The 16,837-nt window shown below is 39.1% G+C and overlaps 1 protein-coding gene across 2 annotated transcripts in view; it reads left to right on the plus strand.

The window, feature by feature from the left end:
* The window catches only part of B4GALT6 (beta-1,4-galactosyltransferase 6), a 71,356-nt gene extending 54,849 nt beyond the window's left edge, over positions 1–16,507 (plus strand). For both annotated transcript variants that reach the window (XM_069568938.1, XM_069568939.1), the window contains exons 5-9: positions 454–570; positions 8,667–8,854; positions 11,482–11,604; positions 11,884–11,985; positions 12,816–16,507. In XM_069568938.1, coding sequence (XP_069425039.1) covers positions 454–570; positions 8,667–8,854; positions 11,482–11,604; positions 11,884–11,985; positions 12,816–12,963 — 678 coding nt within the window. In that variant the 3' untranslated portion in view covers positions 12,964–16,507. The remainder of the gene's footprint in view (positions 1–453; positions 571–8,666; positions 8,855–11,481; positions 11,605–11,883; positions 11,986–12,815) is intronic.
* The last annotated feature ends 330 nt before the right edge of the window (positions 16,508–16,837 follow it).

The following is a 16,837-nucleotide window of genomic DNA, read 5'->3' on the forward strand; positions in this document are numbered from 1 at the left end:
TCCAATCCATGAACAGATCCTGGTACTTCGCCTCTTAAATGTTTCAAACGTCCATGTGCTCCTACCCTTCTGGTTCTTCTCAAGCTACCGACACCTCTTGCCTGGACTTTGCATTCATTTTCTAACCAGCACCCTGAATCCGTTTTTGGTTTTCTCCAGTCTGCCCTCTCCAGTAGTGTTTGCTGACACGGTTATATCTCTGCTTTCAAATCTTCCCATGATTCTGTTGTCTTCATGGGAGAAAGACCACTATCCTTAGGATGGCCCGTTTATACCACAGCAGGTTCACAGGCGCATAAATGGTAAAAAGCAGGGGCCATGTTTGTTTGTGTTCACTGTTGGATCTCTGGTGAGGCAATTCTTAAGTAAGAGGATTTCAAGGGTCAGTTTTTATCTTTACATCTAGGGCTTATTGCTGTATTTGTTTATATATGTGACTATTTTGTTTTAAAGGTGGCAGTCCTCATTCCTTTCCGCAATCGCCATGAACATCTTCCAATTTTTTTCTTGCATCTGATCCCGATGCTCCAAAAACAGCGGCTGGAATTTGCCTTTTATGTCATTGAACAGGTGAGAATAATTTTCAAAATGGTAACTAGGTATACTAGAACTTAATAAACTCTTAGATATTGTGTGATTAGAGATGCTTATTACCTTGGTTTTATATTTGTATACAATTCCGTTTTGGATTGTGTATACCACATTTGGTTAATCCATTTATCAGTTGATATGCTTCTATCATTTTTAATAATCTAATGTCTTACCTATTAAAGTAAAATATACATGTAATTATTCTTCGTACTATCAGCTCATTTTTCTCTCTGTAAATATTTTTGTCTGGGGATTCAATGTGTAGTTTCTTTGGTCCTAACCCTTTTGGAAATATTCTCTATACGTCTGTGTCTTCCTCCTCTGTCATCACCTAGTTTTGTCCTTAGGGTGTCATCTTGGATTTCTTCCTTGTTCTTTCCCTCCTCTCACTTCCCAAACATTAGAGTCCTTGCTGAATTTTATCACTGATTTCTATATGCTGTTTCTAAAATGGTGCATTTTGTTCATGTTTTGAATACATTGTAATTTGGAGACTTTTGGTTTTAACATTGTTGACCTGGTTTTATCCTGATTGTTCCTTCTTTTTACTAAATCTGACTAAAAGCGTATTTCCTTATTTATCAGTAGACAGAAAGTGGCCTAGTTTATATTAGATGGTTCTGATTTTTTGTTTTTGAAATATTAGAAAATATTCAAATTTTCTTCCTAAGATTGTTCCATTTAGTATGTTTTCCCAGCTCTTTTATGGCTGATTCTCCATCTTTTTTTTATTTTATTTTTTCACTCTTAGCTTTTTTGCCTACATTTCCCACCCTGAAAATACTTGGTATTTAATATAACTTAAACTTGGTCTGTATGTAAATCACCCTTTTAAGGCCTGTTTCCTGTTCATATGATGATGTATTAATATATAATGCATATGTGCTTTTTAATGCAACTGCCTATATTATCAAAATTAACTTTTTTAACCTGATAGTAAATTAAAAATTTTAGCCACTTTCTTGGTAGCTATGGGGTGCGATGATAAAGAATCCACCTACCAATGCAAAACATATAGGAGACACAGGTTCAGTCCTTGGGTCAGAAAGATCCCCTGGAGAAGGAAAGGGCAACGGTATTCTTGCCTGGAAAATCCCATGGACAGAGGAGCCTGGTGGGGTACAGTCCATAGGGTCACAGAGAGTCAGGCACAACTGAGCACACATACACGGTAGCCAAACTTCTAGGCCTGTTTTACCAACTGTCTACCAGCTTCCTTTTTTGAGTCAGTCTTCATAATGTGGACGATGAGATACCTATAGCTACCTGTGTCTTTAAAGGCTTTTCGTCTGGGAGTCTGACACGATTGAATCACTTTGTGTATGTGATGAAAAAATCTGCAAAGCAGCTAAGATCCTTATTTTCTAAACCTCTTAAGTCTGAATCTCAGCCTTGATCAGTATTAATTCAGGCTTGTATATTTGATAGTGTGGGGTTTTGAGCTAGTAACATCTTCACCACGTAGGAAATGTGAAGAGTTATTTTCCTGCTGGACTGGTGCCTAGAAGAGCCAATCCTTTGACGAGCAGCTCAGAACCCCCAGTTATATATGAAGGATAGTACACATATTTCTGTCTCTTCCTTCTTTTGCTATTGAATCAGGTGTACATTTCGAGTGATGGAGAACGGTCAACCAGGATGCAACCTTTTTGTCTTGAACAAGGGCGTTGCTGTTTTCTGAGCTGTGGGCACACAGAATACTAGTGAGGAGAAATGGGGCTTCTGTTTTTGTTTCAGTTTGGTTTTGCTCGAGCATATGCATGTGTGTGTGTGTGTGTGTGTGTGTGAGTGTGAGTGCTATACCACAATCTCATGTACCTATGTGGAGGTTCCCCTTCGCTTTTTAGTGCCTTACTCTCAACCATGATGGAAAGCCAAGAGTTCCCACAAGAGGAGACAAAGGCAGTCTAACAAAAAGGATTATAGAAGATGGACACAGTGGAAGGAAGAGAGCACATTTTTGAAAAAAATTAATAGTAATACAAATTCATGATCACTATCCACAGAGAGAAAAGGAAAGATAATGAGCCCGTGAAATGAAAACAGGACTTCATTAAAAGAGAGAGAATCAGAAAAAGTTAGAAAAGAAAATGGGATAAGTGAAACAAAGCTTTCAGTAGACAAACTTAAGAAGATAACTCTTAAACTAGAATCAGAGCAGGAGAAGTTAAGAAAGTTAATCAAAAAGGACCAGTACAGCACAGAGGTGACCATCTCCAAGATGGTCCCCAACTAGCCCTGCCTCCTTGTGTGGCCTCCTGCCCCAGTGACCATGGGAAGCACGCTGAGGAGTGGCAGTGTGTGCCTCTCGAAGCTGGGTCATAACGGATGTTGCTGCTTCTGCTTTGGTCTCTTGGATCTCTTGCTCTTGAGGAAGCCAACTGCCATGTCATGAAGACACTCAGGCAACCCCAGGAGAAAATCGACTTGCTAGCACTCTTACTGGCCTTGTGACTTAGCTATTTTGGAAGTGGATCTGCCAGCTGAAGTCCACACATCACGGAGCAGTGATCAGGGATCTTTGTCAGAATTTCCTATCACAGTGCTTTGAGCATTGTAAATGTTGTGGTGTGATTAACCACTGGTTTTGCTGTGATTTGTTACATATCAGTTGATGAAGAATGTATTTCCTAATCAGAGTTCTGGAAAAATATAGCAAAAAAAAAAATAGGTGGGGGGGACAGGGAGGGGTAAAACAACCAAAGAAATAATGTAAGAATATTTTCCCAGAAGCAAAGACGTGAGTCTTCAGATTAAAAGGGTCCACATGTACCCATGAATAAAATACAGATCTATAAAGCATACTGCCTTAAAATTTTTTAATACAAATTAAAAAGAGAAGATAACAAAAACATTCTGTAGGAACAGTTGCTCATGATTATGTGTCAGAATCATATGAACCTTCTCAGCAGTGCTGATACCTAGATGATTGTGGAGCCACATGCCTTTAAGATTCTAGGGGAAAGTAATTTTTACCTAGAATTCTTTTACCCAGTCAGTGTATCAATCAAGTGTGCAAGTAGACTGATGGCATTTTCATTCACTCATTAGCTAAATACACACACACACACACACACACATACACATACATACATGCATACATACATATATGTGTGTGCTCAGTCACTTAGTCCTGTCTGACTCTCTGCAGCCCAGTGGAATGTAGCCTGCCCATGGCTCCTCTGTCCATAGGATTTCCCAGGCAAGAACACCGGAGTGGGTTGCATTTCCTTCTCCAGGATATCTTCCTAACCCAGGGATGGAATCTCCATCTCCTGCATTGGCAGGTGGATTCCTTTCCACTGAGCAACCTGGGAAACCCTCTCCCTCTCTCTCTCTCTCTCTCTCTCTATATATATATATATATATATATACACACACATACACATACATATATATGTTGCTAAGTCGCTTCAGTTGAGTCCGACTCTGTGTGACCCCATAGAGAGCAGCCCTCAGGCTCCTCTGTCCATGGGATTCTCCAGGCAAGAATACTGGAGTGGGTTGTCCTGCCCCCTCCAGGGGATCAAACCCCTATGTTTTAGTCTTTTATGTCTCCTGCATTGGCAGGTGGATTCTTTACCTCTAGAGCTACCTGGGAAGCCTATATATTTTATATATATATACACACACACACACACACACACGCACACACACATATGTACGTTTATGATGTATATATGTGTATGTGTATATATACACACACAGCATAATATGTATATATAGAGCTATATTTACATAGCATATATATGCTATGTAAGTATGTATATATTTAATTTTCCCCATGGATCCTGACCTAGGAAGCTGCTGAAGGAAGTTCCTCAACAAATTGACAGAGCCAAGTGAAGGACACAGCTGATGTAGGGAGCACAGGAGGAGGCCCAGGATGATGGCCACAGCTGCTCAGACCAGGCCAGACTGGAGCAGGATGTGAGGGCAGTGGGAGCTAGAGCTGAGCTTGGAGGTTGGAGGAGGAAGTGATAGATGGTTTGATGTATTTGAATGATTGCATCAGTTATTAACAAAACGGCATGCCTTTGGGGGCTTTTGTACAAAATAACAACAGTTACATATTAAGAAAAGTGAAGATAGTTATTAATCCCAGTTTGAGGAAGAAAACAGAATTGTAATTTATTCAACACAAATACTTACATAGTTGTAGTAATGCAAACACCATTGATTTAACAAAAATTTGTGACATAACTCTGTTGGGAGAGTGGATGGAGGGGCAGTGAGTGTGGAGGTATAAATCCTCAGTGACCATGATAAGAAATCAATAGTGTCTAAAAAGTGAATCAGGCAAGGGGATATTAGAACTATCATTACCTTGAAATATAGAGGTGAGTCTAGAATAAACTTCTAGATGTGTATAAATGTATTGCTTTTGGAAGATGAAGGGCGTTAGATATAGAACTTATTTTTATTATAAGCCATTAAATATTAGGTCCACATTTAATAAAAACAATATTTTTAAATCTTAAAGTCATTTGTTCAAACCGATGATGTACCAGTAATAACATTATAATTTAACTGCCTTTTGTTTTTATCCTCTCCATCTCACTGGTGAGGAAAAGCTTTAAACAATAAAGTGATTTCTGTTATCTCAAGTTAGTGCAGGACTCAGGACTAAAACTTAGTAATTTTGCACTGTTGAGGGAGCAGTGGTGATGACTGCATTGTGTATCTCATTTGCTTCTGTCATAATCCTTTTTTTGTTGTAAGTTTTGGAAATGATTGCTAAGAAATATTGCTAAGGCATAGGTAATTTTGCTCTAATTTTCTTTAGCTGTAGAATGAAAGTTTTTATTGTCAATGTGCCTTTATATAATTTCCCTTGTAAGTAAAGGGAAGTGGTTATAATATAGGAAGTTGGATTCTGTGTAGTAAGTTCCCACTTTGTTTGTCTCTTAAATTGTTCTTGCTCTGTATCATAAACAAGAATAATAAAAATAGAAACTCTTTGCCTGGGTACTATACAGTGGAAGTGACAAATTCAAGGGATTAGATCTGATAGAGTGCCTGAAGAACTGTGGACAGAGGATTGTGACATTGTAAAGGAGGCAGTGATCAAAACCGACCCAAGAAAAAGAAATGCAAAAAGGCAAAATGGTTGTCTGAGGAGGCCTTACAAATAGCTGAGAAAAGAAGAGAAGCAAAAGGCAAAGGAGAAAAGGAAAGATACATCCATCTGAATGCAGAGTTCCAGAGAATAGCAAGGAGAGATAAGACAGCCTTCCTAAGTGATCGATGCAAAGAATAGAGGAAAACAACAGGATGGGAAAGACTAGAGATCTTTTCAAGAAAATTACAGATACCAAGGGAACATTTCATGCAAAGATGGGCTCAATAACGGACAAAAACGGTAGGGACCTAACAGAAGTAGAAGATATTAAGAAGAGGTGGCAGGAATACCCAGAAGAACTATACAAAAAAGATGTTCATGACCCAGATAACCACTGGCTCTAGGTGAGTGTGATCACTCACCTAGAGCCAGACATCCTGGAATGCAAAGTTAAGTGGGCCCTAGGAAGCGTTATCGGAGAAGGCAATGGCAACCCACTCCAGTACTCTTGCCTGGAAAATCCCATGGGCGGAGGAGCCTGGTGGGCTGCAGTCCATGGGGTTGCTAAGAGTCGGACACGACTGAGCGACTTCCCTTTCATTTTTCATTTTCATGCATTGGAGAAGGAAATGGCAGCCCACTCCAGTGTTCTTGCCTGGAGAATCCCAGGGACAGGGAAGCCTGGTGGGCTGCCGTTTATGGGGTTACACAGAGTCGGACACGACTGAAGCGACTTAGCAGCAGCAGCAGCAGCAGCTGGAAGCATTACTACCAACAAAGCTAGTGGAGGTGATGGAATTCCAGTTTAGCAATTTCAGATCCTAGAAGATGATGCTGTGAGAGTGCACTCAGTATGCCAGCAAATTTGGAAAACACAATGGCCACAGAACTGGAAAAGGTCAGTTTGCATTCCAATCCCGAGGAAAGGCAATGACAAAAAATGTTCAAACTACCGCACAATTACACTCATCTCACATGCTAGCAAAGTATGCTCAAAATTTTCCAAGCCAGGCTTCAACAGTACGTGAACTGTGAACTTCCAGATGTTCAAGCTGGATTTAGAAAAGGAAGAGGAATCAGATCAAATTGCCAACATCCATTGGATCATTGAAAAAGCATGAAAGTTCCAGAAAAACATCAACTTCTGCTTCATTGACTACACTAAAGCCTTTGACTGTGTGGATCATGACAAACTGTGGAAAATTCTTAAAGAGTTGGAAATACCAGACCACCTTCACTGTCTCCTGAGAAATCTGTATGCAGGTCAAGCAGCAACAATTAGAATGGACGTGGAACAACAGACTGGCTCCAAATTGGGAAAGGAGTACGTCAAGGCTGTATATTGTCAGCCTGCTTATTTAACTTCTATTCAGAGTACATCATGTGAAATGTTGGGCTAGATGAAGCTCAAGCTGGAATCAAGATTGCCAGGAGAAGTAGCAATAACTTCAGATATGCAGATGACACCACCTTTATGGCAGAAAGTGAGGAAAAACCAAAAAGCCTCGATGAAAATGAAAGAGGGGAGTGAAAAGGCTGGCTTAAAACTCAACATTCAAAAAACTAAGATCATGGTATCCAGTCCCATCACTTCATGGCAAATAGATGGGGAAACAGTGAGAGACTTTATTTTCTGGGGTTCCAGAATCACTGCAGATGGTGACTGCAGCCATGAAATTAAACGATGCTTGCTTCTTGAAAGAAAAGCTATGACCAACCTAGAGAGCATATTAAAAAGCAAAAAGCAGACATTACTTTGCTGATAGAGGTCCATATAGTCAAAGCTGTGGTTTTTCTAATAGTCATGTATGGATGTGAGAGTTGGACTGAAAGCAAAACTGAGCACTGAAGAATTGATGCCTTTGAACTGTGGTGTTGGAGAAGACTCTTGAGAGTCCCTTGGACTGCAAGGAGATCCAACCAGTCCATCCTAAAGGAAATGAGTCCTGAATATTCATTGGAAGGACTGATGTTGAAGCTGAAGCTCCAGTAAATCTTTGGCCACCTGATGCGAAGAACTGACTTATTAGGAAAGACCCTGATGCTGGGAAAGATTGAAGGTAGGAGGAGAAGGGGACGAAGGAAAATGAGATGGTTGAATGGCATCAGTTCAGTTCAGTCACTCAGTCATGTCTGACTCTTTGTGACCCCACGAACTGCAGCATGCCAGGCCTCCCTATCCATCACCAACTCCCAGAGTTCACTCAAACTCATGTCCATCGAGTCGGTGATGCCATCCAGCCATCTCATCCTCTGTCGTCCCCTTCTACTCTTGCCCCCAAATCCCTCCCAGCATCAGGGTCTTTTCCAGTGAGTCAACTCTTCACATCAGGTGGCATCACCCATTCAAAAGATACAAGTTTGAGCAAGCTCTGGGAGTTGGTGATGGACAAGGAGGCCTGGCATGCTACAGTTCATGGGGTTGCAAAGAGTTGGACACGACTGAGCAACTGAACTGAAAGGGAAATGGTTGTAAGAAAGGTAGTTGGGTTTTGTATAAGTTCCAGTTGTTTTTGTCTCTGCAGATGCCTTTGTGTCTATTATAAGCAATACAAAGTTAGCACCCCACCCCCCGGCCTTATTATGTAAGAGAAGGGTCCCTGCTTCCTGATTCACTTTGTTTCCCACTTCTAGTCTTGACACCATATGGAAAGCTTCACTAAAAAACGCCACCTGTATTATTTTCGGTGGCTTTGTTTTTTTTTTTTTCCCCTGGTCATAAATAACCTGTATCCTGATGTATTTGAAGTAAAACAGAAACATGAATTCCATCATTATATAAATGTGATGATCTCCCAATAGACTTGATAATAATAGTGTTTTCTCATGTGTTACCAAAGTATAAAATAAAGTAAAAATTCAAATAGTATATTTGATAATCCTAAAGCATTCATCTATTTGATGTGGATGTGTTTATTTTTGCTGTTTGACCATGATTCAACAAGTTAGAAAGCTACAGAAAAATGTCATAGCGGAGCCTGAGTACATTTCTGTTTTTCTTTGCTCTGTGTAGACTGGCACACAGCCTTTTAACCGAGCAATGCTCTTCAACGTGGGCTTCAAAGAGGCCATGAAAGACAGCGTCTGGGACTGTGTCATCTTCCACGATGTGGATCATCTACCTGAAAATGACCGAAACTATTATGGATGTGGAGAAATGCCACGTCACTTTGCAGCCAAGCTGGATAAATACATGTATATGTAAGTAACAGCAGTCTTCCTGATACGGTACAACATGCTTGCGCTCAGTCATGCCCAAGTCTGTGCAAGCCCATGGGCTGTAGCCCGCCAGGTTCTTCTGTTCGTGAAATTCTCCAGGCAAGGATACTGGAGTGTGTTGCCAGACCCTCCTCCAGGAGATCTTCCCAACCCAGGGACTGAACCTGCCATCTCCTGCCTTCGCAGGCAGGTTCTTTACCATCTGAGCCGCCCGGGAAGCCAGATATGGTGCAACATACCTGCAAAATTATATCATTAAAATGGAAGCAGCCTTATGTGCCTGGATCTGAGGGGGTCCAAGAGCCTAGAGAATACCTGTCACTCCAGCCCACCTTCACAGGGAGCTGGTCCATAGAGTCGCTTGTTATCCTGATGCTTCCTCACACACAGGATTCAGCGTGGGGTGGTAGGAAAGAAAGCCTGGTTTCTATGGTCAAGGAAGTGTGGACCCAGTTTCTGGCTTTTATATTTGGCAGTCAGAGGGCTTGGTTGTCCCAGGACGTGCATTTCTGAACGCTGGTGTCCTTGTTCAGGAAGCAGGAGAGCCTACCCATGGGTTCTGCGAGTTCCCAGGCTCTGGGCTGCCCAGGCGGGAGCAGGGCACAGGCTGGCTCCCCTGTGTTCCCCTCCGGGGATGTTCCAGTGCAGGGAAAGCCCTCTCTTCTGCAGCCCATTTTCTCTTCTTCTGAAGCTGTGTTTTCTTGACCTGCCTTTAATATTAAGAAACATGTTTTTCGTTCTGTGATGGGAGATATGTTGAAATGATACCATCGTTGGAGCTGTGACAGTAAACTTAAATTGACATTAAAGCAAGCAGGCCTGGTCTGGGAAATAGATCACAGTTTTTATTGGCTAACGGAAGTGGAGAGGAGAGAAGATAGCTTGGAGCAGGGAGATGTTGGCTCCGTCACTGTTTCACCGCTGCCCAACCTGCAGAGCTCGAGAAGCAGGAAGTCTCTGTGGTAGGACCTGGCAAATCAGCTTGGAAATGAGAAAAGAGTGCTTTTTTTTAAAAAAAAAAAAAACTGGTCATTGTCATCATTAGAAAATCTCCTTTTGACCATGGTATCAGAAATCCAAGTCTGGCATTACCTTGGGAAGATCACCCTGGTTCAGGATCTGATTCTTTGCACTTCTAGAAACTCAACTGTGGTCAGCCTGCTAGAATCACATTATATTCAGGCAAATTGATTTTTGCTAGGACTTTCCTGATAACTCAGTTGTTAAAGAAAATGCCTGCAATGTGGGAGACCCCGGTTCAAGTCCTGGGTCGGGAAGATCCGCTGGAGAAGGAATAGGCTACCTTGTGCTTGGGCTTCCTTTGTGGCTCAGCTGGTAAAAAATCTGTTTGTTTACTAAATTTTACTGAAGATTTAATAAATTTTAATAAAGATTTTTGCTAAAAGATAATCATGAGTGTCATAGAAATGAAAAGTTCTCAATTTTTGTTTGAAAATATTGATTTCTAATGAATAAAGTCATCTACCTAGACTAATCCTAGGAGTTCCCAGGTGGTGCTGATGGATGATAACGATGACCCAAATGCGAGACAGCAAAAGATATAAGAACACAAAAGATATAAAGAACAGACTTTTGGATTTTTGGACTCTGTGGGAGAAGCCAAGGGTGGGATGATTTGAGAGAATAGCATTGAAACATGTATATTACCATATGTGAAATAGATCACCAGTCCAAATTCAGTGCATGAAACTGGGCACTCAAAGCTGGTGCACTGGGACGACCCTGAGGGATGGGGTGAGGAGGGAGGGAGGTTCAGGACGGGGGACTCATGTACACCCATGCTTGATTCATGTCAGCATATGGCAAAAACCAGTGTAATAGTGTAATGTAATTAGCCTCCAATTAAAATAAATAATTTTTTTAAAAACCCACCAGCCAGTGCAGGAGACAGAAGATACGTGGGTTCAGTCCCTGGATGGGGAAGATCCCCTGGAGGAGGGCATGGCAACACACACTAGTGTTCTTGACTGGAGAATCCCATGGACAGAGGAGCCTAGTGGGCTACAGTCCATAGGGTTTCAAAGGGTCGGATACAACTGAAGCGACTTAGCATACAGACTAATCCCAGGGTTCATAGGTATCTGGGGAAGAGCATTGCAGGGATAGGCAGCTTGTTTTTTCAAAATTAAATGCTAGACTTGCTTTTACTAGTTTATATTTATCCTCATCTATCTAACAATGTATTTAATGAATAAAGATCAATTAGGAAATTAGCTTGGTAACATCTAACATTGCATTAGCACCTATTGATGTATTTGATCAAGTTTACATTTGGTGTGAAAATAGACCATTTTTTGAACCCTAGGTTTTGATTTGAGTCTTACAAAGTAACAATACTTAACAGTGAATTTCAGTTACCACAAGTGTTTTATGTAATACAGTTAGGTGTACCTATTTCACTAGAATATGAAGACGCTTTGTTTCTTGGTGTGCTGTTTACTTCCAAAAATATGATTTAATCAACATGATTGTTTATATGGAAATGGAGGTATATTTTGCAAAGCACGTAGAAGATCTAAAAGTCAACTTCATGTGGCGAACTGTCTTGACTTCACTTTTAGAATGCTGTTTTCTGCTTTCTTTTGTAGTCTTCCTTATAAGGAGTTTTTTGGTGGTGTAAGTGGACTGACAGTGGAACAGTTCAGAAAGATCAATGGTTTTCCTAACGCCTTCTGGGGCTGGGGAGGGGAAGATGATGACCTTTGGAATAGGTATGTTGAGGTACAGATTACTTAAATTGAAATTTCTAATGATTTCCTTTCTGTTAAATAAACTATACTTTCTATCCCAGGAAAGGGTTCTTTAGGATGGAAAATCTTTGTGGTTCCTAAATCCTATTTTGTGTTTTTCCGTTTTTCCATTGAGTGCCCTTTTGAAATTACTGACAGCACATACATTCGAGCATTCTCTTGTATTTTAAATAGAATTCAAATAATTATTTTTATATTTTATTTCTTAATGTATTTTCATTTCCGTATATTGTATCTTAGGGTTCACTATGCTGGATATAATGTAACAAGACCAGAGGGGGACCTGGGAAAATACAAATCTATTCCTCATCACCATCGAGGCGAAGTCCAGTTCTTAGGACGGTAAGTTTAATATCATCTTTAGATAGCGAGGTTTCAAAGTTATTTAACACATGAAAGATCTTCTTAAAAATGCATGACACTACCCACAAAAAAAAAAAAAAAACTTTTGAAGGGAATTATCTGTTGATATCGTTTTTCTTTATAAAAGTAAGGCATTCTTGTGCTTGTTTTTTTAAATAGCTTTGTTTATTTATTTATCGTTTTTGGCTGCGCTGAGGCTCTGTTGCTCTGTGGGCTTTTTTCTAGTTGTGGCGAGGCGGGGGCTTCTCTCTAGTTGCAGTGCGCAGGCCTCTCGTTGCAGGAGCTTCTCTTGCTATGGAGCCCAGGCTCTGGGGCATGCCGGGTCAGTAGGTGTGGCACTCGGACTCAGCTACTCTGCGACACGTGGGATCTTCCCACATCGGGGGTCAAACCCCTGTCTCCTGCACTGGCAAGGTGGATTCTCCACCACTGAGCTACCAGGGAAGTCCTTGTACTTGTTTTGAAAAGATACATACACATGTATGTATACTTACACACATACACACCCCTATATGTTAAAGAGCCTCGTTAATTGTTTACATAAAGTTTTTCCTTAGCATAAAGCCTAATGCATTTTATTTCTTAAGGATATCTAAGTTGTAAGAGTACAAAATAATTATTTTTCAGGTAGCATTTTAAGACTAGTAAAAATGCTAATTTAGAATGTGGTGTAGAACCGTTTTTAATTATGTGTAAGAACCCAAAATTGTAAAGAGCTTTAAATGCTTTACTGATAAGAATGACCTTGAGCATATTCTCATGTTTTTCTTTTGAAACATGTTTCTGTTACTTTTTCTTTAATGCTGTAGGTATAAATTACTCAGATACTCAAAAGAGCGCCAGTACATCGATGGGTTGAACAATTTAGTATACACGCCAAAAATACTGGTTGATAGGTTGTATACAAATATATCTGTAAACCTCATGCCGGAGTTAGCTCCAATCGAAGACTATTAAAGGAAGTAGCTCTCCTGGCAAGACCGCAATGCTGGATCGGAAACTGGGAGTGCGCCCCTAGTGGAGGTCAGTGAGTGGATGCGTCACAGCGCTCTGCGCGGTGAGAAGAGCCTGCGTTCTCAGTGGTTATTTGTGGGATTGTAGTCAGCCTTCTTCCGCCCACCCATCTTTTACCGAGACACACCCCCTGGCGAGCGCTGCAGAGACCAGATGCAGTTAAGTCTGGCAGTTACAGGAGCTCCCTACGAAGAGAGAATTTTTATACTAAAATCTATAATTTAATTCAAGAGAATGCTTTATTTCCATTTAAACATATTTTGTACATATGTGGTGTAAATTAATGTGTTTAAATTGTTGAAAAATAAGATGTGTTACAGTTTTGCATGTAACAGGTGATGCCTTTATGGGACTTTTATAAACATTTTTTATTTGCATGGAATAACACCCTGTAAATTTATGTCACTAAACAAAGGTTAACCTTGTGTGAAATGAAGGAACTGTCAGTAATTGACAGCCAACTAATACAGTACACTGTTATACTAGTTCTGAGCTTTAGCCCTTCAGCTTTTTGTGTGGAAGAAGTCACAGCTTCCGTAGCGTTTTTAAGGATAAGAAGAAAGGACTTAAATAGCTTTTCTTCCTACCAGAATTACCTTTTTTTTCCCTTGCTTGCAATCTCATCAGATTTTGCTAAATCACAACCGTATTATTTATGCATATTGCATGAGTCTTACTGAGAAAATCTTAAAAGTTGTGATGTGACATGATGTAGAGGACCTCTTTGTTAAACGTCTCTCATGTACCTCTGGTGTGTGTGTCAGGGATTTTGTGCCTCAAAAAATGTTCCCAAGGTTGCGTGTGGTTGTGCACTGTATTTTTTTAATTCACAGTGAATAGCACTTTTATTATTTCCAGTTCAGAAGAGCCAAAAAAAATTTTCATTTAAGAAAAAAGCAAAACAATTTTTTAGAAGATTGAGTTATGGAAAACCCAGTAGTACTTAAAACATACAAATGAATTATACTATTAGATAAAACAGTAAATGTTCTATTTTTATGAAGATAAATGCTTAGTAGATAAAAGCAGATTTTAAGTTTAATTATCAGACTCATCGAACTTCAAGTTTGGAAGGGGCCCTTTTTAATGTTGGCTGGTTTCATTCAAACTACATGTATTTTTTTCACTTTTAAGTTATTACATCTCTGGTGTTGAAATTTCCTCACTAAAACATAAATTAATAGAATTATATTAAAATACACTACCAATTATTTAAATGCATTGGCTTTATTAAGACACTTCTCTAAAAACAGGTCTCTCTACCTGACATCAAGTGTATTACTTATTCTTGAATTTGGATGGCATTTTCATAACAAAACCAAACAGTATCCTTACTTTGAAAATTATCAATTATGATTGACCAAAGATTATTTAAAATGTCTTGATATTTTCAGAAATTTAAAACAAAAAATTATGTATCTATAAAATGAACCTTCAATATCGAGGAACAAAATGGGTCACTCACCTGACACATATAGTTAGTTATGTCTCAGGTTGTAAGTTTAATTTTAAAATTTTCATTTTCTGTGGCAAATATTGATAACACAAATGACTGCAAACAAAACCATAAAATAATTGAAATTCTTACACTTTGAGAAAAACTGATAGCTCTCTGTTACGACAAACAAAATTTTCTACATTTATTTCTTAGAAATATTTCCAAAATATTTGTTTTTCGCTTTTTGATGAAAAGTCAGACCTTCTGGAAAGCAAGGTATTAAACTGTGTATCTCTCAAAGCCAATGTAGTTTTTTAATTTGATGAAATGAAAGAAAGTAGATTGAAAAAGTTAACATTTGTTGATCACTAACAAGATAGTAGGGGCATAGGAGCATAATTAACCCAATAATACTTAAATATTTTAGTCATGGGGGAATTTGGGGCTGTTTCTGAGTCTTATTAGGAAAACATATTTTTCTCTTTAATATGGAGCTGCCCACATTTTGGAATCTTCTCATTTTGATACACATTTTTATAGTTTCAAGAGAATTCCCTTCAACTAGATTTGCCTTATTTTCTTGGATTAAGTCTATTAGTAATTTTGTTTTAAGTGAGGGCCATAACTATTTTGCTTTTCTCAGTTTTGGGTACAGTGTGGCATCCTGTGAAAGCCATCTCATTAGTTTGCTTTTTGTCCTTTGTTTTGCTTTTTAAGTGCAGACCTCAAATTGATTTTTGCATATAAATAGTAACTTTTATGTTTGCATATATGTGATAGAGCTTTGCCAATTACCTGTATAAAAAGAACTCTATCCCGTGGTGATGGTGGTGGTTTAGTACCTAAGTTGTGTCCCACTCTTTGCAACCCCATGGACTGTAGCCCTCCAGGCTCCTCTGTCCATGGGATTTCCAGGCAGGAATACTGGAATAGGTTGCCATTTTCTTCCCAGGGGATCTTCCCAGCCCAGGGACTGAACCCTGGTCTCTTGGGTCTCCTGCCTTGCTGACGGTGTCTTTACCGACCGAGCCACCAGTTACAGCCACCAGCCTGTAACTCTGTCCCATAAAAATTAACAAATACATTACAAATGCAGACTGTCTTTATAGTTCAGTGGATTTATTAGCGTGCATGTATTGATTACCTGCTTGATTAGGTGCAGTGCTAGGTATGTCTACAGGAAACATCTTATTTCAGTTCTAAACAAATCAAGTCAAGGAAGTTAAAACCTTTCTAAAATTATTTAAACGTCTTCTGTTAACTTATGCATTGTATTTTTTAGTCTCAAAGGCAAGAAATGTATATAGACAGACATAATTCTGAGCTCCCTGTAGCACTGCTGGGAAAGTTATACAGTGCCTTTCGACTAGAGAGAGTAGTAATGATTAATGGGCCTGTTTGTAGAAAAGAAAAGGAAAAAGTATACACATTCGCTGTAACATTATGTCTCATTCACAGTGGAGATTGTCATTTAAGTCTTTGCCAAAACTGGGGTTTAATGAATATTTTTTTAGTCTAAATATAAATTTCTGTTTGTAGTTTGTGAAAAGGTGTTCCATAAAAATAAACCCTTATTTGCCATATTATGTAAATACAAAATTATGTGTTAAAACTTGCTTATTCTCCTTTCCTAGCCAAGGTATTGATAATCCATTTTAAAACAAAATGGAAAAATATCCGGTTCAATATTCTCCTTCATTTTGGAGGTTCTGTACAAGTCGAAGCAGATTGTGTGTCATTTTATTTGGCCTTTGTTTGTCTCTGTTATATTTCTTTGTGTACTTTTCAGACAAATGCTGGTACTCTAGATGTATTATCTTGTATTTGCAAATATGCCAATGAGAGAACTGAAATGGTCATAGTGTTTATCAGAAAAAGGAAGTGTACTTAAGATTATTTTATTTATTAAGATCTAAAAGGCTTCTATATAAATGCACTGAAATAAATGCTAGTAATTTCTTGTACTCTCATTTTTTTTTTTTTTGCTTCTCATGGAAATGTTTGTACTTTTTTATCATTGTCTTTTATGAAATATAATGTTCTAAAGACCTTGTGTGATGATGTAATTATTTTCTCAGGACCTGTTTCTGGGGTTGTCTGGGGTTTTGTTGTGTTTGTGTCCCTGATTTTCAGGTGGATTATTGCTGACTACTGTGGTTGTACTAGGATTTACACTGTAAGCATGAGGTGATCACATCTACCTGTGCAGCAGTGTCAGTTAAATGCATTTAGATATGACCTCATAGCGTGGACCTCAGAGGACACACAGTGACATTTAAATACTGTTCATCAATACAATTAGTAATTTACTGTATCAAAATGAATAGTTAAGAAGTCATTTTTGGAATAACTTTCTTCTCCCTGCACAACTTCAGTAAG

Source organism: Ovis canadensis, chromosome 23 (genome assembly GCF_042477335.2).
Source record: "Ovis canadensis isolate MfBH-ARS-UI-01 breed Bighorn chromosome 23, ARS-UI_OviCan_v2, whole genome shotgun sequence".
Taxonomy (NCBI): Eukaryota; Metazoa; Chordata; class Mammalia; order Artiodactyla; family Bovidae; genus Ovis; species Ovis canadensis.